Here is a 21,287-nt window from a genome sequence, read left to right on the forward strand (position 1 = left end):
GTGGGTCCCGCTAACGCATCCACGCTCCCGCTGCGCCTCCTCATGTGATTACAACTTAATCATAGGCACGCAGGCCCGACAATAAACGAGAAATATAATGGAGGTTCGCAGACCTCAATAATAATAATCACAAGTACACACATCACACGGTCCATGATCATCCGTCCACACATCATACATCACATGTATAAATAATCATTATCATGTAGGACTACTAGATAATAATAAAAATAATAATCAACTAAACCTTTTAATTAATTAATATTTTTGAAATCAGGGATATATAGGGAATTTCTCAATTCTTAAGGGTATTTTCGTAATTTTGACAAAAGACAGAAACTGGAATTTCTCAAATTCACAGGGGCAAAACTATCTTTTTGCCCAAAAACCTAATTCCCTCTTACTACTGCTGCTGTCACGCCCCTAAAAATATCCATGATATTTTAAATTTTTTCGCCACAACTAACCCAGGATCCAAACACACATTTGAGGTCACTAAGAAAACATTCAGATCAAAAATTTCACTTCTATAATCTATCAATTCATAACCCTGTGCAATTCATAAACATAACACACATCACTCGATAATTTATACAATCTGAACTCAACTCATCAAAATAAAAACCACAATGTAAATCCACAAGTGGGGAAATCTATGCAGTCACCACAATCATCGATTTACCATAAGTTCATATCATTACACGAATTTAATTTAACATTCCAAAACCCTATACATGAGGGATCCTTTAACTTACACAAAATCCACAGGTTTAGATTCATAGTCACATTTCATTAGATGCAATGTAGCTTATACACAACTACATATATGCTAACAAAAGTTCTGCCCAACGTCTTCTAAACTTTCCACTGCCTCAGCCCATTCTTAACATTTAAGCAAGCGATACGCTATCCTGAAAAATTTATCAACAAATGGGGTGAGCATAAAGAGCTCAGCAAGTGACTAACATATCCATATCAAAATAGTACAATTTCCAAAGAGATGCAGTTTCAAACACAAAGCAGAATATACGATTTCGTATACATAATATCATTAGGAGCAGAATCATAATTGTCCTTTTTAATCATACATATTTGGTTCCTGACAGATGGGGCATAGAGTAATTGGAGCATATCAGAAACAAAGGAGACATATCGGAGCTTATCAATGGCATATAAAATGTTCCAAATCACATCAACGACATAGGGAACATTACGAAGCAAAATCAGCAGTGAATGAAGCATTTCAGAGCATATCAAACTCATATGACGTACAGAAGCTCAAAAGTCGTCCTTGACGTTGCAATCATATCATAACTATCCAGAGCACGAACAGAAATAACTCACCAAAACTCTGGATGTCATATCAAACATATAGAGGGTGTAGTGGGATCTCAGTCAGAATGTGATTCATCCAAGCAATATCCCACAAAGCGGGACCCCACAAAGCGGGCAAATAAGCGCATACCAGAATATCCCACAAAGCGGGACCCCACAAAGCGGGCAAATAAGCGCATACCAGAATATCCCACAAAGCGGGACCCCACAAAGCGGGCAAATCAACGCATACCCTTTACCATTTCTGGCAAAGGTCCAGACAATCCCACACACCAGAGTACAAGAAGGCAGTTTCAACAATAAGTAGCATATAACGGAAGCACACGCGGAACAACCAAACGTACATGTGCCTTTTCAAAAGCAATGTGATGCAAGGAACAAATCTCTCACAAAAGTATTCATTTTAGGAAAGAAATGAAAGCAAGAGTGTACAGGGATTCCAAACAATCATAATCAGCTCAATTCCAATAAGAAGATTAGGCGAATTCAAGTATCCAAAGGAAATGGAACAGAATACGCGAAATCGACCAAAGCTCGATTTCGGACAGAATTCCAGTGGCACATCAAACAAATATTTCAGAATAACAATTATGCTCCAATACCCATAAGAAGGCTATGGTCGAACCATATATCAATCTATATTCGGATGGAACAGATTTCATATGAAACAGGGCTCCCAACACAGAGTTACCTCTGATTTGGTAACACAAGGTCAAAATCACAATCACTGTTTTGCAGAATTTATAAGGTCGGATTCAACAGACGATAGGGTGGGCAATTGAACTCCAAAATTTTCAAACTATATGTCAAAAGAGATAATTTCAAGTCTAGTTTCAAATAAAATCAGTTTGGTACAAACCAGAATTTTCAACAGGGAGTTATAGGCGTTTTAGTATCGAAAGGTCAGAAATCTTGAACTCTGTTTTACAGCGTCTGTAGGCTCTTTTGAAACAAATTTTTGGGTAAGTATTCGGTGTCCAAAATCTACAAAATCGGTGTCAAAAGAAATATATACGAGTCTAATTTCAAACAAAAATAGTTCCTGCCTGAATCCTCATTCTGTACTAAAACTTATAGCTGAAACAGTGCTTAGGGGTCAGTTTACCGAAAAAAAACTTTCAGATTCCATGGTTTTATGTCCAAGGAGAGACATATCAGTTTCTAAATAGAAATCTTCCAATTTATTTTGAATCAACATAAAAACAGAGTCTAATACTGCTGTAGGATGGGGTTAGAACACTTGCCTTTGGAAATTTTGACCCGAAATGACAAGATTAAAGCAAGAACCCGATGGGGTTAGGACTAAATTTTTCTTTTAAGGGGGGGAGAGTGTAACACTACTCATTTCCGAATGTTCGTATAAATTTCTGGTGATAACGTAAGCATCTATTTTAATTGACAAAAGAAATAGAGTATGAATCAGAGGTGGTATCAGAGCATGGTTTGAGGATCACTGGAATATTTGATATGTTGACGTGCAAAATATATTGAGGTCTAGTGAACTACAGTGATTGGTGAAAATTTTCTTTGATGTATTTTAGGAATCTAGGATGACGATGACATTTAGTCCTCCTACTTCATCTGATTTTGATTAATTAAGTGGGATGAAAGGGTAATCGGGGATATTGAATCAGAGTGGCGCAGCGGAAGCATGGTGGACCTAATTTCATTGGTGGTAGAAAAATGGATGATGCAAACAGAGAAGATATTTGATGTACAAAATTGTTCTGATGATCGAAAGATTTCTTTTGCTGCCTTATATTGGAAGTAGAGGCTGATCATTAATGAGAACAATGAAAAGAATTTTTGGAGATCAGTGAGAAGAATGATAAGGACAAGTTTACCAATAAGAATGTGATTGGAAATGAATCAGAAAGTGATAACAAGAGGGTCAAGACATTTGGATTTGAAATGGGAAGTCACCGCAAAAGACTCAATCATGTGTGAATTATAAGTTAAATTATGAAACAAATTTGTGTTTCAGGTGACTGGAGTCTATTTTGCTTGCGGAAAGTTGGATCATGAAATAAAAGACCGCCATTTGAACAATAAGAAAGAGTCACTGCCTCATAAATCATCAGCCCATGTCAGAGTGTATGCTATCACTGAATATGATTCTAAAACTTCTGAATTAGTGATCAAAGGTATTATACATGTTTATGAAAGAATGCAAATATTTGTTTGACCATGGGTCCTATCTACGATTTGATTCGTAACATGTTGCCTATCACTTGGGTATTCAACCTAGACCACTGTATTATGTGATATATGTAAGTACAATCAATGGAGATTCTTTGATAACGAACTTGAATCTGGTCCTCTTGTCTGATTTTTGTTGGAGAACTTGAACTTTTGCTGATTTAGTTCTCCTAGAGATTTGGAGTTATGATATTATACTTGGTATGGATTGGCTATCTTCTTATCATACCAGTATGGATTAGTATATAACAAATGATCACTTTTTGCATATTTGATCAGCCGATCTTTTATTTTGAGAGTATTGGACATTATTTATCTCCTTGCCTAATGTATCCCAGGATGACTTGTTTGGATTACCTCCAAATATGATTTTGCTTTTGATTTGGTCCTTGGGACAATCCCAATATCTAAGCCTCTCTGCCTTCGTTCTTAAGGAAGCAGAGGAGGCAGCTCGTGGGTGATCAGGGAAAGAAAGAAAGAAAGAAGAAGAAGAAGAAGAAGAAGAAGAAGAAGAGAAAGAAAATTGGGGCTTTTAGGGTTCTTGTTTTAATCTTGTCATTTCGGGTCAAAATTTCCAAAGGCAAGTGTTCTAACCCCATCCTACAGCAGTATTAGACTCTGTTTTTATGTTGATTCAAAATAAATTGGAAGATTTCTATTTAGAAACTGATATGTCTCTCCTTGGACATAAAACCATGGAATCTGAAAGTTTTTTTTCGGTAAACTGACCCCTAAGCACTGTTTCAGCTATAAGTTTTAGTACAGAATGAGGATTCAGGCAGGAACTATTTTTGTTTGAAATTAGACTCGTATATATTTCTTTTGACACCGATTTTGTAGATTTTGGACACCGAATACTTACCCAAAAATTTGTTTCAAAAGAGCCTACAGACGCTGTAAAACAGAGTTCAAGATTTCTGACCTTTCGATACTAAAACGCCTATAACTCCCTGTTGAAAATTCTGGTTTGTACCAAACTGATTTTATTTGAAACTAGACTTGAAATTATCTCTTTTGACATATAGTTTGAAAATTTTGGAGTTCAATTGCCCACCCTATCGTCTGTTGAATCCGACCTTATAAATTCTGCAAAACAGTGATTGTGATTTTGACCTTGTGTTACCAAATCAGAGGTAACTCTGTGTTGGGAGCCCTGTTTCATATGAAATCTGTTCCATCCGAATATAGATTGATATATGGTTCGACCATAGCCTTCTTATGGGTATTGGAGCATAATTGTTATTCTGAAATATTTGTTTGATGTGCCACTGGAATTCTGTCCGAAATCGAGCTTTGGTCGATTTCGCGTATTCTGTTCCATTTCCTTTGGATACTTGAATTCGCCTAATCTTCTTATTGGAATTGAGCTGATTATGATTGTTTGGAATCCCTGTACACTCTTGCTTTCATTTCTTTCCTAAAATGAATACTTTTGTGAGAGATTTGTTCCTTGCATCACATTGCTTTTGAAAAGGCACATGTACGTTTGGTTGTTCCGCGTGTGCTTCCGTTATATGCTACTTATTGTTGAAACTGCCTTCTTGTACTCTGGTGTGTGGGATTGTCTGGACCTTTGCCAGAAATGGTAAAGGGTATGCGTTGATTTGCCCGCTTTGTGGGGTCCCGCTTTGTGGGATATTCTGGTATGCGCTTATTTGCCCGCTTTGTGGGGTCCCGCTTTGTGGGATATTCTGGTATGCGCTTATTTGCCCGCTTTGTGGGGTCCCGCTTTGTGGGATATTGCTTGGATGAATCACATTCTGACTGAGATCCCACTACACCCTCTATATGTTTGATATGACATCCAGAGTTTTGGTGAGTTATTTCTGTTCGTGCTCTGGATAGTTATGATATGATTGCAACGTCAAGGACGACTTTTGAGCTTCTGTACGTCATATGAGTTTGATATGCTCTGAAATGCTTCATTCACTGCTGATTTTGCTTCGTAATGTTCCCTATGTCGTTGATGTGATTTGGAACATTTTATATGCCATTGATAAGCTCCGATATGTCTCCTTTGTTTCTGATATGCTCCAATTACTCTATGCCCCATCTGTCAGGAACCAAATATGTATGATTAAAAAGGACAATTATGATTCTGCTCCTAATGATATTATGTATACGAAATCGTATATTCTGCTTTGTGTTTGAAACTGCATCTCTTTGGAAATTGTACTATTTTGATATGGATATGTTAGTCACTTGCTGAGCTCTTTATGCTCACCCCATTTGTTGATAAATTTTTCAGGATAGCGTATCGCTTGCTTAAATGTTAAGAATGGGCTGAGGCAGTGGAAAGTTTAGAAGACGTTGGGCAGAACTTTTGTTAGCATATATGTAGTTGTGTATAAGCTACGTTGCATCTAATGAAATGTGACTATGAATCTAAACCTGTGGATTTTGTGTAAGTTAAAGGATCCCTCATGTATAGGGTTTTGGAATGTTAAATTAAATTCGTGTAATGATATGAACTTATGGTAAATCGATGATTGTGGTGACTGCATAGATTTCCCCACTTGTGGATTTACATTGTGGTTTTTATTTTGATGAGTTGAGTTCAGATTGTATAAATTATCGAGTGATGTGTGCTATGTTTATGAATTGCACAGGGTTATGAATTGATAGATTATAGAAGTGAAATTTTTGATCTGAATGTTTTCTTAGTGACCTCAAATGTTTATGAATTGCTGCAGGTGGGCTCCCCCTTCGGGCGCTGTTGCCTCCGCAGGCGGTGCTGTCCCGCCGGGCGGCCACCCCTGTGGGGGGGGGGTTTCGCCCGCGGGAGCAGCGGCGGCAGGCGCCGCTGCCCTGCGGCGCCTCTGCCCGTGGGCTGCCAGCCCCGCCGGCAGCAAGCCTGCTGCAAGCAGGCTGCCGGCCAGCTGCTGCAGGCACAGCGCTTGCGCCGGCGCTGTGCTGCCTGGCTGCGGCTGCCGTTGCAGGCATGCAGATCGAGGGCAGCAACTGTTGCTGCCCTTCCTCGTTTTTGCGTCAACGATTTTGACGTCAATATTCTTCCTAAACACAACACACGCAGTTCAAAACCAATCATTCGCACGAACAACCTGGCTCTGATACCACTGTTGGGAAATCATGGGGGCGACATCACATGCGCAGCGGAAGAACAAGAAAACAAAATCCCCGATTTCCAAAGAGATGTTCGTCGTCGTGCAAAGATTGGTACGCAAAAATCCGCGAAACATGAAACTGCGTATAGATTGTGTTACCTAGGGAGATCGTATATCCCTGTTTCCTTGCAGATCCTTAGGAGAGGGTGAAGGAGGTCAAGCGTCCTCCTCTCTAGCGGTGATCCACACAGCAGGGTTGCGACGACGCTCCTCAAGACTCCAGGCCTGCTCTGAGGTGGAGAGGAAGAGGAGAATAGGAAAGGCAAGCAAAGACTCTAGCCTATGAGGCTGTGAATCCCTCCTATTTATAGAGATCCCGTGTCAAACCCTAATGGGTCCTTCCCTAGTGGGTATTGGATCTGCATCTAATAAGACAAGGGCTCCGTCGGATATCTCATATCCGAACCTCTACTCATCGCAATGCCTACCATATGTGTGTGACCCTCTAGGCCCAATATCGAGCTGGTCGTGAGTCATACCTGTCAGAACTCCTTCTAACTCAGTGAATTATTATCTCTATAATAATTCACTCGACTCATCGACTACGGACGTACTAGGCCACTACGCCGTAGTCCCCAGACGATACAGGGGAATCCAATCCATTGGACCTGTCTGTCCTCAGTTACCATGTACTTTTAGTCCCTCATCCATCTAATATCCCAGAGACCATATATCGAGCATGGTGCTGTCAGACCCATATGGTTTCTACTCGAGTCTCGCTCTAATTGGATTCTCCCGGAGAACTCTTTCTCTCTCAACCCGAATGACCCTGGCCAGGGATTTGTCTGAGCAAGAACACATGGGATATTCCTCTCATGACGCCGAGAGTGGATGATCCTCTATCGACACTCAATAGCCCTCGTAAGGTCGACTATCACTCCCAATGACCAGCTGTACTAGATCTGGGACAGCCAAACCTATAAGTCTGGTATCAAAGAGTGGAGCACTCATACAGGACATCCTTGGTGTCTCAAGTCTAAGGACCAGATACACCACTAGGACTACGGAATTGCTGTCTGACAATAAGGCATCATCAACCATCCAGCATTCTGTAAGCGGATCAATCAGTGAACTTATTCTCCAATGAGCACCTGTACTGTATCCCTAGTGTCCCTACACGAGCAGCTATGAGACCAGCTGCATCTATCATATGGACGGGTATACAACACACCAGTCTATCCGGTTATCACGATGTCCCTCTCGAGTAACCTATGACCGGGATTATTTAGGATATGTGTTTGAAGGTGAATCGATCTCATTATCGTGATCTCATCACGATCCGATTCCCATTGCACAAATCCAAGGACATCATAATATATATATGCATTTATGCAATAGTTATAAAGTGATATACGCCAAAATATAATAAGCAAAAAGATTCTGTATCAAGTCACACGTGCCATCACTCACGTGATTGACTTGTTGGGCACCTATGACTAGCAAGAAAAGCAGAAGCTATCTTATGTCTACCTTGTATCTGATCATTGCCGGATAATGTCTTATCTTGTTTAGATCTTTGCTGCATAGGGCTCGGAACATGTCAGTTGTTTGTTTTTTTGTTTGCTTCTGTTGACACCTGGTTCTGAATGAGAAAATCGTCACTTTATATAACCTTGCAGGAGTTGTGGTTGCGTTAAGTTGCCACACTACTGCTGCAGTGGTGACAGTGGAAACAGTGGTGCTTCAAGCTCATGAAAGAAATTCATACTAGTGATAACACTAATCTTGCTAAAGGATGATCTTCTTGTCTTTGTTTTCTTTGCTGCTGGTTTTATTTTATCAGCTGCAGCATTGCAGCTGTTGTCCTATCTAGATATGGGATTTCATCGGGTTCTAGTTTGTGAAACAACCTGAAAATCATCTTTTCATGCTTCCAAGGAATGTAATGCTGTATCTTCAGATGCATACGGTACAAATTTCAATTTTTACATGTGATTAAAGTTCTTGCTGCTTGTCAAATGACACCCATGTGTCCTGGAGGCACTTATCTATATCCCAAATTACATGGAAATGGCTCGATGAACTTAGCTCTGGGCTATTTCATGAGATTTGAGGTGGAATCAAGGGCAGAGTGAATTGAAGCAATGAATTACAACTTCCTAAGTGGAACCACCAACCTTCTGGTTAAAGACAGATGCAGTTCGGAGGTACACAGCCTTTTTATCATCCCTCACATAATGAGATATGATTTTGTCAATGAACCGCTCTGGTATTCCTTTTCATTGTTATTCATTTTCAGTGCATTTCTAAGTGTGAGTCATCTTGGAATAGATCAACTTCAGTTTATAGATCACTAAGCATATTGTTCTCACCTGAGCTCAGTGACTAAAGATTATAGATCATAACAAGGATCCTTGCTTCATTTTTGAGTTGTTTATTGTGTGCAACATCCTATAAAGGTGACATAGCTATCCAGAACACACAAAATTTCTTTGGTTTATCTTCAAAACAAGCAGCAAATTCCTCTTCCAGGTTGGGCACAAAGCATCAAACAACAGACTGATGCCACTTTTTGAAAGAGATGTTTTCAGGTGCAAGTTTTTTTTATACCGAGTATCAAGTTGTGGGTTGCCTCTTGTCACTTCTCAAATGCACTACTTCATTCTTTAATATATATCTTGTGTTTTCTTATTGAAAGTAAAAAAAGATCAGGTGGACTTGTTGATGGATGAACGTAAGGGCATGAAGACAACAGCTGGTTTTTAAGTATATGTGATGATCCAACCTACCCAGATATGCCACAAAGAGTAAGACGTGGCAATCTTATCTTGTTCTTGTTTCTACCACTGTTTGGTTTGACTGATTCAATTGCCATGATTTGATATGGTTGGTGGATGTCACTAACTGGGTCTGACATCCATCGTTCTGTATCTACAGTATGGCCAACGGCTCTTGGTGATTAGAGTTGGATGTTGTCTTCATCAGAAGCCAGACATGGAGAATCTATCCAAAGTATGGACGCACGGTTTTGTCACCAAACAAAGCCTATTGGGAAGCTGGATATGAAGCTTACTCGGTGATTTCACGTGCAAGATTGTCATGTTAGATTGCACTGTCAGAGAAAATGTGTTAATTGCTGTTATTTTAGACTTGTCAGTGTTATACTGATAGAAAATGTGGGCTGCGATGACTCCGGGAAGAAAAGTGTTATAAGAGATTCCAAGTGTGCTTGAATCTGTTAAAACTAGGGCAAGTACGCCAGTGTTGTTTTTGTTTTCTCATATACATAATAAGAAAATGCAATAATACAAATGAATCTATTTGTATTAGACCTACAGGAAGTCTACACTCTTCGAGTGCAAAATGTCTTCCACCGTCATCTGTCATTAATGAATTCAAACATATTTTATATTGCAACATGTGCAATTCTAATGGACAAACATCTTCATTAAAATTATCGGGTCGGGTGCGAATCTTCACATCCAATCCAAATTGTATCCACCATTCACTCACCTAATGTACAATCCAAACCCATATATATATATATATATATATATGTATATATATATGTATATATATATATAATCTCCATCCAAAAAACAATAAAAAGCGGATCGGGTTTCCTACAAAACTCGATCCGAACTCCCACCCTGTAGTCGGTGGGATATTTCGTCGGATTCCCGCGTCACGCGTGCGGCACAGCTCACGCCACTTTTGACTCTCTATCTCCACTTTTTTTTCTGACCCCATCCACGTTTGTCACCCACATCTGTCTCTCTCCCCGCCCACTACAAGTCGACATGTGGGGCCCACACGTTTGTTTTCTCTCACAGAGGGGAGGTATATCTCGCCCGCGTCAACACGCCAAAGCCCAGAAAGCAATCTCACTTCGCCTCACCCAAAACCCACCGCGGAGTCCACCCAGCCACGGCCACCCGTTCTTCCATTGGCCAACCAAGTACCCGACCACAGGTGGGACCCATTCAACGCTTTCCTTTGGCTGACCTTCCTTCTTATAAACGACAACTTCTTCTTCCACGACACGACACAACCTACGAGTCACCTTTCAATATGATCTCAGGGCGTGCGCTTCATTCAGTGATCCTGTCGAACCCTAAGTCGTGGTAGGAAGACACGGTCAGATTGTAACTCCACGAGCGAGGATAAGACACGGCGTTGGGGTTTCCATTTCTCTTGCTTCGGAAGGAGAGTTGGGTTGGAAGCCCGCCGACATCAATGGCCGTCTCCTCCACCATTTACCCTGCCTACTTCGTCTCCGCCGCCGCCGGAGACCGCCGTACTTCCGACTCCGGTGCCCATCCTCGCCCCGAGAAGCTGGGCTCCTCCTCCTTTCTCCTCGGCGGCGCACCTCGCTTCTCCGGCCTCTCTTCCGCTACGATCCTGCGGTTCCCCCCTAACTTCGTGCGCCAGCTGAGCACCAAGGCGCGTCGGAACTGCAGCAACATCGGTGTCGCGCAGATCGTGGCGGCTTCGTGGTCGAACAGCTCGCAGTCTTTCGAGGCCCCACGGTCCGCGGTCTCCGCGGACGCCGTTGTGGCTCCCGAGGTCGCGGCGGAGGACGCCAACCTCGGTGCCGGTGGTGGGTCTGAGAGTAGGTTTGTAGAGTCGCCGGTGGGGGAAGCGAAGGTTTCCGCCGCCGTTGCAAAGGCTGCAGCGTCGCTAAGCTCCGACGGGAGTCTCGCGGTTCATGCTGGTGACTGATCTATCTCGTTTACTCTTTGATGTTGCATTTTATTCTTTTCGTCTCATGATTTAAGATCTTGATGTTAAAACTGAAGATTAGGTTTTTGCTCAAATTAAATGTTTGATTTTGGGACTAAAAAAGCTATTTTTGTCATTCACATACACCTACTCCCATATTTTTTGACATTCTCTACATCTCCAATTAGCTACTTTAGGTTTTCACCCGAAAAAATATAAAATCTTAACACTAATAAGCTGGTCTTTTCTCAAGAAGAAACATCAATGGAGACTACTCCAAATTGTTATAGATTGTCTGCATGTTCAATTTTCTAATCTGCTGGGTCTGTCAAAATAATTGTTCAACTGGAATTTGGAGGTCTTGCATGTTTTGTTATAAATATATTCTTGTCATGGTACTTTGTTAGGTGAGAGATTTGGGCGAGGCATAACCACAGATGCCATTACCACCCCGGTTGTTAATACCTCTGCTTACTGGTTTAACAACTCGGATGAGCTGATTGATTTCAAGGTTTGTATCAATTTTTAAAGTGTTAATACTTAATAATGTCTCTTCTGGTTTCTTCATGATCTTTGAGGTCTTAATTTTGAAAATTTTGGCTCGGTTTTTTGTAGGAAAAGAGGCATGCTAGTTTTGAGTATGGTAGATATGGAAACCCTACTACACAGGCATTGGAGGAGAAGATGAGGTGGGTATTGGTCATGCATAATGAATATCTGGCATCAACTGCTGAATGTGTTGCATCTTGATGCTACTTCTTTGCTGGAGCAGTGCCCTGGAAAGAGCTGAATCCACATTGTTTGTGTCATCTGGCATGTATGCCAGTGTGGCTATGCTGTCATCTCTGGTTCCTGCTGGTGGGCATATTGTGATCACTACCGACTGTTATAGGAAGACAAGAATCTTCATCGAAAATGAGCTTCCCAAAATGGGAATTTCGGTAGTTTTCGAAACCTTGCATCATCTATATAATCTTTTTCTAATTGATCTTCAAGTCTGATTTTATCTTATTTGAATAGCTAGAAAGCTGTCTCAATTTATACTCATGCCATGAGGTTAATGATGTATAAATAATACTTAGTCCCTGCTAGTTTGTTGATGATCTTTCTTCATACAATTATGTGCCCAAATGACAAACTCTATTTGCCACTGTGTTATTTATTACTCATTATCCTTGAAATTCAGGTCACTGTCATTGATCCTGCTGACATTGAGTCTCTAAAAATTTCACTGGATCAAAATAATGTGAGTAAATAATGCTGCCGTTTGTTATGTTCATCATTTTAGATATTTTGTCATATTCTCCAATTGAATGGCAGCTAACAAATGTATTTTCTTCTCAGGTATCTCTTTTCTTTTCAGAATCTCCAACTAATCCATTCCTCCGATGTGTTGATATTGAGTTGGTTTCACAACTTTGCCACAACAAAGGTGTCCTGGTTTGCATAGATGGTACTTTTGCATCACCTGTCAATCAGAAGGCATTAACTCTGGGAGCTGATCTAGTTTTGCATTCTGCTACAAAGTTTATTGGTGGCCACAATGATGTAAGTCAAATGAAGCGATAAAATTGTGTTCATGGTAATTATTTTTCGGATTAAATTGTAGAAATACTATCCATTTTAGGTTCTTGGTGGTTGCATCAGTGGTTCAGAGGAACTTATCTCCAAAATTAGCCTGCATCATCACGTTATTGGTGGTGTTCTCAATCCTGTAAGTGAATAACCATTGCATTTCTGTAGTTGTCTTTGATTGATAGATACAAGAAGTCAGTTGTGAGGCTTCAGACATCAAGATTTAACAGTACCTGGAAAAAAATTTCTTTTATCTCTTTTGTTATTTATGAAAGTTTTATATGGCAGCTTCTATAGCACTATTTGGTTCCCTAATGACTGACCTGTTATGAGTGTGTTGGTACAGTAGTCGGTCATCAATGACTGATACAAACTTGTGTGAACTGTTGCCTATAGATTTACATGTTTATCTTTGCAAGGAAACAGATCAAATATTTCCTTTCACTCAGCTGATGAGATCATATTTTCAGAATGCCGCATATATGATTCTTCGGGGCATGAAGACGCTGCATCTTCGTGTACAGAATCAGAATAGTACAGCACTAAGGATGGCCCAATTTTTAGAGGAACATCCCAAGGTATGTAAATGCAACCTTTGGTCTTTTGTATAGTTCTCAAAATTGGGTTTGGGATCAGGATGATCTAGGGACGATAAAAATCAAGATTGTTAGGATCTGCATTCTTTCTGAACTTTTTCTTCAAAAAATGACAAAGATTGTTTTGGTGGCATAAATCCAAGGAAAGTTATACTTAATTAAATCAAGACTGTTGCATTTGGATACATTCATTTAGAAAGTGCTATTAAAAAACACTTCTTTTTTTCTCTATCATCCTTGGCATTATTAGTACAATGGAAACTAGAATAATAGTATGCCTGAAGAACATATGAGTGAAAGTATCATTCTTAACATTACTAGCAATGCCCACATGCATCATTATCATTCTGTTGTATTGCGTGATACCAATTGGATTTGATTATCTCAAGAGTGTTTTTTTCTCTTCACATCGAAAAACAGAAAAATTGTACTGAGTTCAGAAAAAGGGTAACATAATCCAGAAAAAGTGTAACATAATCATAAAATAGGGAAAAAATTAGCTCACTGTGAGTTTCTTTTGATGGCTTAATCTTTGTTTAGCTCATAGCCTTTTTGCAAATGTTCAACACTTGCTGAACAATATCTTTCACTTCTTAACTGATCTTACTTTCACTCCTGAACTGATCTTACCAAAGCCTTCTTGCTTGAAAATTTGTCCATGACTCAAATTTTCACAGTAGCAATAGCAAATGATAGGCATCATGTTGTAACATGTGATTCCCACATTTCAGTGCCATCTGGTGAACTTTAAAAAATGAGTGGCATAAATTTCCAAGCTTGCTCACCAACCTGCTTTAACCCATTTGTGATTCCAAAATTATATTGCAATTTGTCTCCTTCAGATGATGACCTCCAAGATTGGATATCTTTGGGGAGAATTGTGTTTATGAATCTCAAAACCTTTAAAGGGGATCTTATTTATAGGGAAAACGAGGGATTGTGGAAAAGAGCGATCAGGCTTAAATAATGACATCCCAGGAAGACTAGGACATGCTTTGCCCTTGCATCTCATTTGCAATCTGTATTCTCCTCATCATCTCTTCATGTAGAAGACATGGGCTCAAAAACTAATTGCATGACATTTTTTCTAATGCTCATGTGGTTTCCGTTATACTGAAAAATGTAAATAGGTTGAGTGGCTACACCTTTCTAGTGAACAATTAATGTCATGATCTAGGAAAACTGTAATTCTTTGTTCTAAAGGTTACTAGATATATGTAAATTTCCTTATTTAAATCAGAAACCAGTTTGGTAACAGTTGGCTTGCTTGATTTTGTATAAATATCCAAAACTTGCTGAAATTGTCACCCTCCAAATATTGCATAAGTCATTTTTACTGTTTGGTGTAGTTGGCTCTTTTGATGGTTTTAGATATTGGAGTGTTAAGATGTGGCCTTACATATGAGGTGTTACTCCCTCAGCCTAAGACTTCATTGTGTATACCTTATTAGTTGCTTCTTAGAAGCTGATTACTCCTTCTGCCTAAGACTCCATGCAGCTGCAAGTGCTTTCACCTTCTCAATTGACTGCGTAGACTTTTGTATTATTGTAACTAGTTATACATAATGAACTATTTTAGTGATTAATAACTACTGTGTTGAGTGGTCCATCGCCTCAACTTAATTCTTTCATTTTCCCTATTGCTGATTGTGTGACAGTAAATGATAAAACCTCCCCGTTGCAGCAAATAACGAACAAGCTAGTGTTTGGTGGCATTTGCTCCCTCACGCTTATTTAGATGACATGCATTTCCCCATTTGTCACACATTCTCTTTGCTATATGTTCTTTTCTTATCACATTTTTATCTCCGCCACTTCCACATCGCTCTCTCTACTTCATCTCATTCTTCTTTTTCTCTTCCTCTATCTCCCGACTATTTTCTGCTTCATTGCATCCCAACTGGCCCATTATCTATTTTCCTTCGGTTCTCATTTTCTTATTATCTCATACTATTACCACTCATTCAGCTGCACAAACCAAAGTAGTGCCTCACATTGTACCTTCTCCACCAGATATCAGGGATCAGGGCTACTTTTTAGAACAGTTGGAGCTACCCCTCTTTCCACGCTGAGAAGCATGTGTAGATTTGTGTTTAAATGTGTTCTACAGGAACCTGTCTATTTTTTCCTGTTATCGTTTTGCAAGTAGGCTGCAGCATATATGTCGGTAGTTTCCAAGCTTAACTTTTATCTTGGATCCTATATTCTGGCTTTCATGTTTGCTCGTTTAGCTAAAACAATATGGTGCACAGGAGAACAACTAGTTGGTTTTACTTTCACATTCTTTCATGTTTGCTCATTTAGCTAAAACAATATGGTGCACAGGAGAACCACTAGTTGGTTTTACTTTTACACATTGTTTGTCAGAAATCTGACATACCATTTTTTCCAGATAATTCGTGTCTATTATCCAGGCCTGCCAAGTCATCCAGAGCATCACATTGCCAAGCGTCAAATGACTGGTTTTGGTGGTGTTGTCAGTTTTGAGGTAGGGTCCATCTTATTTTGCATCATCAACATTTTGGTTTCATTAACTTGTTTGAGATTTGGTGCAGGTGGCTGGAGACTTGAACACCACGAAGAAATTTGTTGATTCTTTAAAGATACCTTACATTGCCCCTTCATTTGGAGGCTGTGAGAGTATAGTAGACCAACCTGCCATCATGTCTTACTGGTAATTTTACATGTCTACATTATTATTTTATAGTAGATCATGGAGCCAGAATTTGGACATTTAAAAGACACAGAAAATCTTCAAATTTTACAAAAAGATAAATCGGTATGTGGTTTCTAACTCATCTTCCCTGTGCAGGGACCTTAGCGGATCGGAAAGAGTAGCCAAATATGGTATCAAGGACAATCTGGTCAGGTTCAGTTTTGGGGTTGAGGGTTTTGAGGATCTGAAGGCTGATATCCTTCAGGCCTTGGAAAAGATCTAATTTGCATTATTGTATTGTGTTGTGAACCTGATCAAGCCATATGTGTGCTTTGCTTACATTAGTCCCCTAAATACTATTTGAGCTAGACTGGTCATGAAGATAAACAGCAATTTGCTATGTGTCTACTTCTATTTTTCATGCTTCGACATAATATCTTGCTGATGAATTACTTGTATGCAGTGTCAGTGTTAAGAATCTGCATGAAACATGACAGGTTTCTGATGCACTCAGGGAACCAAATCTTGCAGCATCAGATTGATGCAACCCTACAAGCATGCCATTGTCTCTTGCCGTTGATACAAGTACACTAGTTGACAAGGGAGATAACATCGTTCTGATCGACGCAAATTTTGCAAAGGTTGGGCGGTGTTGACCAAGTATAGTGTCGTTCCGACCTTTTCGAACGAGTATCGCATTGACCCGCAAAGATTGGATTAGCACGGTGTTGACCAAGTACAGTGTCGTCTTGTAAAGGTCGGGATGACGTCCACTGAGTACAACATCGTCTTGCAAAGATCGGGACGATGCCCACTGAGTACAACATCGTCTTGCAAACAAGATCTTTAGAGGGGTCGACGTCGGGAGCTCCTTTTCGATCCCGACCTTTGTGCATGGACCGGAGGCCAAGAAGTAGACGGTCAACCCAAGGAAGTCCCCGACTTTGAAACCAGAGCCCAAGCTCAATCCCGCCAGATTATGTTCGTCGTCGACCGAACGCCGACGTGGATGATCCTACGCACCCAGGCTTGAACCAAGCCATGCTACCTCGCTCTACCACGATGTAAAGGATCACTATCAACATCCTACGTGGTTGATATGACATTTTCATCTGGCTGACATCCTGATGAGGATGTTGACTCAACCGTAACTTGATAAATCGTTACTTTATAGCTTCATTGATGATCGAACAATGCATGTAATTATTTTTGATATTTACCAACTTCTCAACCTAATGGCGGATGCTTTAAATCACTCATTTGCTTCGATACTTAATTGAATCCTTATTGACTTAATTATCAGAGTGGTCTTGTCGGATAGGTCACGAGTTGGATCCCATACTTTTAACTAAGACGAACTTAGAAAGTGGACATTGATTGTCTACAAATCTCATACTTGAAAGTGCCCACAGAGGTCCCCCATGTCATGGAGCTCGTCGACGATGGTCGACCCGAGTGCCATGTGTGGCACACTCCTTAACCTGTAGATGCTGCCGAGCATTCTTCTTCTTTTCCTAAAGTGGCCGTTTTGGAGATCCATACATGCATAAAATGCACAAAATCCTAACCAACAAAGGAAAAAAAAGAAGATAGGATATGAATAAGGTGGGGGATTAAGCTCACACGGTGTGCTCGAATCATCCAGAAGTATCCTATCATGTTGTTCTACGATGACGACGATATAATCAAATCGAAGTCAAGAAAAGTCCCATGATAGTGATCTAATCGAATCGATCATGAAACATCTTATAAATGGGACAGCCTATTAAATGGTAAATCATGTCTCGATGCTTCTTTATGTGTCGAAACACAATAGATGATAGGTGATAAGACAATCACCGGCATATCATCCCTATCTGATCGACACATCTTTTTTACTTTGCTAACATCCTACTCCCACTCAATTGACATGTTAGGTGAGACCTAATTTTATAAGACTAGTAGTATGACACCAATGAGGACGTCAACTTAGCCCTACGAGGTCAATCACATGCTACTAACGAAAAAATTGACTTAGCAAATCGTTGCTCCATATGCCCAAGTTCGATTCTATGACCCATCGATGAGTAAACAATACATAAACATTTTTAATATTGACCATAACCTCGTTTGGATATTGACTATTACCCATTGATGATTAAATAATACATATAAACATTCTTGATATTGACCATGGCGTATGTGGAATGCATCCTTAAGCTCTCAAAATACTTTCTAATCAAATATACTTGTTTACTTTTATTGAATCCCTGATTTTGACGATGAAACTAATTGATAAGTTTATAATCTAATCAATGTTTGAGAAATGTGACATAGCACTAACTTCGATCATGAAAAGATAAATCGATTGAAATAGGAGAATTAAACGTTAGGTCGAAGTTAGAGATTGAGCATCAGACCGAAAGAATCAGATATTATGCTAAGATCGGATGTTACGAGAGGTCAAGATGCTAATGGATTGGGCAATACGTGAAGGAAAGCATGACACGCCGAAAGTTTGGATGAAGTGTCAGAGGAACTAATAACATACTAGATAATATAGGATTCATGTTTGCAATTGTTTGTGTCTTGATCGAAGTAGTTTATGTTTTAATTAAGTTAGTTTTAAGTGTATCCATATCAACTTAATCAAGGGCCCATTGGGCTTGAGCTTGAATCAGGATTGAATTGAGCCTAGTGGAAGGCCAATTCAGTGACTTGAAGTTAGGTTAAGCGATGACACTACCAAATGACGTGGTGGCATTGCTAGACCAAGCGATGAAACCACTTGTGAGTTGGAAAGTACGAAATGTACTTTTTAAGAAAACCCAACAATGATACTACTCAGGTCAGCGGTGGTATCGTGTAGTGTTAAGTGATGGTACCGCCCATACTAGTGATGGTACCGCTAGGACATAGTCTCTTAAATTGTGTCAAGCGGTGGTACCCCAGTGCTCAATACTGTAAGTGGTGGTATCGCCCAGCATTAGTAGTAGTATTACTAGTATCTCCAAAATCCGGGGATAAAGATTTTTGGCTTCATTTTTGAAATCATTTAGGGCCTATAAATACCTTACTTATTCTTGTTTGAGATAACAAGAAAAGAGTACGAAAAACTTGTGATTATATGTGTGTAAACTCTTTTGAAAATATTGAGTTCCTTTCTCCTTAAGTTTCTAAGTCATTTTAAGGGAGGTGTAAAGATTACTTATAAAAGAGAGCCGTAAAAGTTCTCTCCTAAGCATGTGAAAAGAAGAAAAGTGTTATAATAATGATAGTTGATCTTCACCGGTTGAAAGGAAAATCGTTAGTGAAAGTCGATGACCTCGACGGAGGAGGAATCGAGGACGTAGGTCACGACGACCGAACCACTATAAATTTGATGTACATTTTCTTTTATGCTCTTCACTACTATTTATTACTGATTTAATTGCTTACTCATATTCTAAGTTAAATAAATTTTCATATCGTTTCGAAAACACTAATTCATCCTCCCTAGTGTTTTTACTATTCTAACAACTTTACCACTTAAATTCTTATTAAGTGATCTAATCGAATCGATCATGAAACATCTTATAAATGGGACAGCCTATTAAATGGTAAATCATGTCTCGATGCTTAATAGATGATAGGTGATAAGACAATCACCGGCATATCATCCCTATGTGATCGACACATCTTTTTTACTTTGCTAACATCCTACTCCCACTCAATTGACATGTTAGGTGAGACCTAATTTTATAAGACTAATCGTATGGCACCAATGAGGACATCAACTTAGCCCTACGAGGTCAATCACATGCTACTAATGAAAAAGTTGACTTAGCAAATCGTTGCTCCATATGCCCAAGTTCGATTCTATGACCCATCGATGAGTAAACAATACATAAACATTTCTGATATTGACCATAACCTTGTTTCAATATTTGACTATTACCCATTGATGATTAAATGATACATATAAACATTCTTGATATTGACCATGGCCTACGTGGAATGTATCCTTAAGCTCTGAAAATACTCTCTAATCAAATATACTTGTTTACTTTTATTGAATCCCTGATTTTGACGATGAAACTAATTGATAAGTTTATAGTATAATCAATGTTTGAGAAAAGTGACGTAGCACTAACTTCGATCGTAAAAAGACAAATCGATTGAAACAAGAGAATTAAACGTTAGATCGAAGTTAGAGATCGGGCATCGGGCTGAAAGAATCAAGCATTATGCCAAGATCGAATGTTGCGGGAGGTCAACATGTCGATGGATTGGGCAATACGCGAAGGAAATCATGACACGCCAGAAGTTCAGATGAAGTGTCGGAGGAACTAATAACATGCCAGACAATATATGATTCATGTTTTCAATCATTTGTGTCTTGATCGAAGTAATTTATGTTTTAATTGAGTTAGTTTTAAGTATACCCATATCAACTTAATTAAGGGCCCATTGGGCTTGAATCAAAGTTGAATTGAGCCTAATGGAAGGTCAATTCAGTGACTTGAAGTTGAGTCAAGCGATGACACTATCAAATGAGGCGGTGGCATCACTAGACCAAGCGATGAAACCACTTGTGAGTTGGAAAGTACGAAATATATTTTTTTAGAAAACCCAACGATGATACTACTAAGGTCAACAGTGGTATCGCCTAGTGTTAAGTGATGGTACCACCCATACTAGTGATGGTATCGCTAGGACATAGTCTCTTAAATTATGTCAAGCGGTGGTATCCCAGTGCTCAGTACTGCAGGTGGTAGTATCGCCCAGCATTAATAGTAGTATTACTAGTACCCCGAAAATCCGGGGATGAGACTTTTTGGCTTCATTTTTGAAGTTATTTGGGGCCTATAAATACCTTACTTATTCTTATTTAAGATAACAAGAAAAGAGCACGAAAAACTTGTGATTATATGTGTGTAAACTCCTTTGAAAGTGTTGAGTTTCTTCCTCCTTAAGTTTCTAAGTCATTCTAAGGGAGATGTAAAGATTATTTATAAAAGAGAGTCGTAAAAGTTCTCTCCTAGACATGTGAAAGAGGGAAAAATAGTTATAATAATAATAGTTGATCTTCGTCCATTGAAAGAAAGATCGTTAGTGAAAGCCGATGACCTCGACGGAGGAGGAATCGAGAGTGGACGTAGGTCGCGACGACCGAACTAC

The 21,287-nt window shown here is 39.5% G+C and overlaps 1 protein-coding gene and 1 long non-coding RNA gene across 3 annotated transcripts in view; both read left to right on the top strand.

Moving 5' to 3' along the window:
* The window catches only part of LOC135629059 (uncharacterized), a 33,101-nt gene extending 23,167 nt beyond the window's left edge, over positions 1-9,934 (top strand). For both annotated transcript variants that reach the window (XR_010493142.1, XR_010493141.1), the window contains 2 exons: positions 5,783-9,406; positions 9,537-9,934. This is a non-coding gene — a long non-coding RNA (uncharacterized LOC135629059). The remainder of the gene's footprint in view (positions 1-5,782; positions 9,407-9,536) is intronic.
* Positions 9,935-10,692: 758 nt separating this feature from the next.
* On the top strand, positions 10,693-16,606 carry LOC135629092 (cystathionine gamma-synthase 1, chloroplastic-like). The gene is made up of 11 exons (XM_065136266.1): positions 10,693-11,313; positions 11,729-11,832; positions 11,937-12,010; positions 12,094-12,262; positions 12,508-12,567; positions 12,666-12,869; positions 12,949-13,035; positions 13,367-13,474; positions 15,885-15,980; positions 16,048-16,166; positions 16,305-16,606. Exons 1-11 carry the CDS (start codon positions 10,836-10,838, stop codon positions 16,429-16,431), a joined length of 1,626 nt encoding a protein of 541 aa, XP_064992338.1. The 5' UTR covers positions 10,693-10,835; the 3' UTR covers positions 16,432-16,606.
* The last annotated feature ends 4,681 nt before the right edge of the window (positions 16,607-21,287 follow it).

Source organism: Musa acuminata, chromosome BXJ3-1, assembly GCF_036884655.1.
Source record: "Musa acuminata AAA Group cultivar baxijiao chromosome BXJ3-1, Cavendish_Baxijiao_AAA, whole genome shotgun sequence".
NCBI classification, from domain to species: domain Eukaryota; kingdom Viridiplantae; phylum Streptophyta; class Magnoliopsida; order Zingiberales; family Musaceae; genus Musa; species Musa acuminata.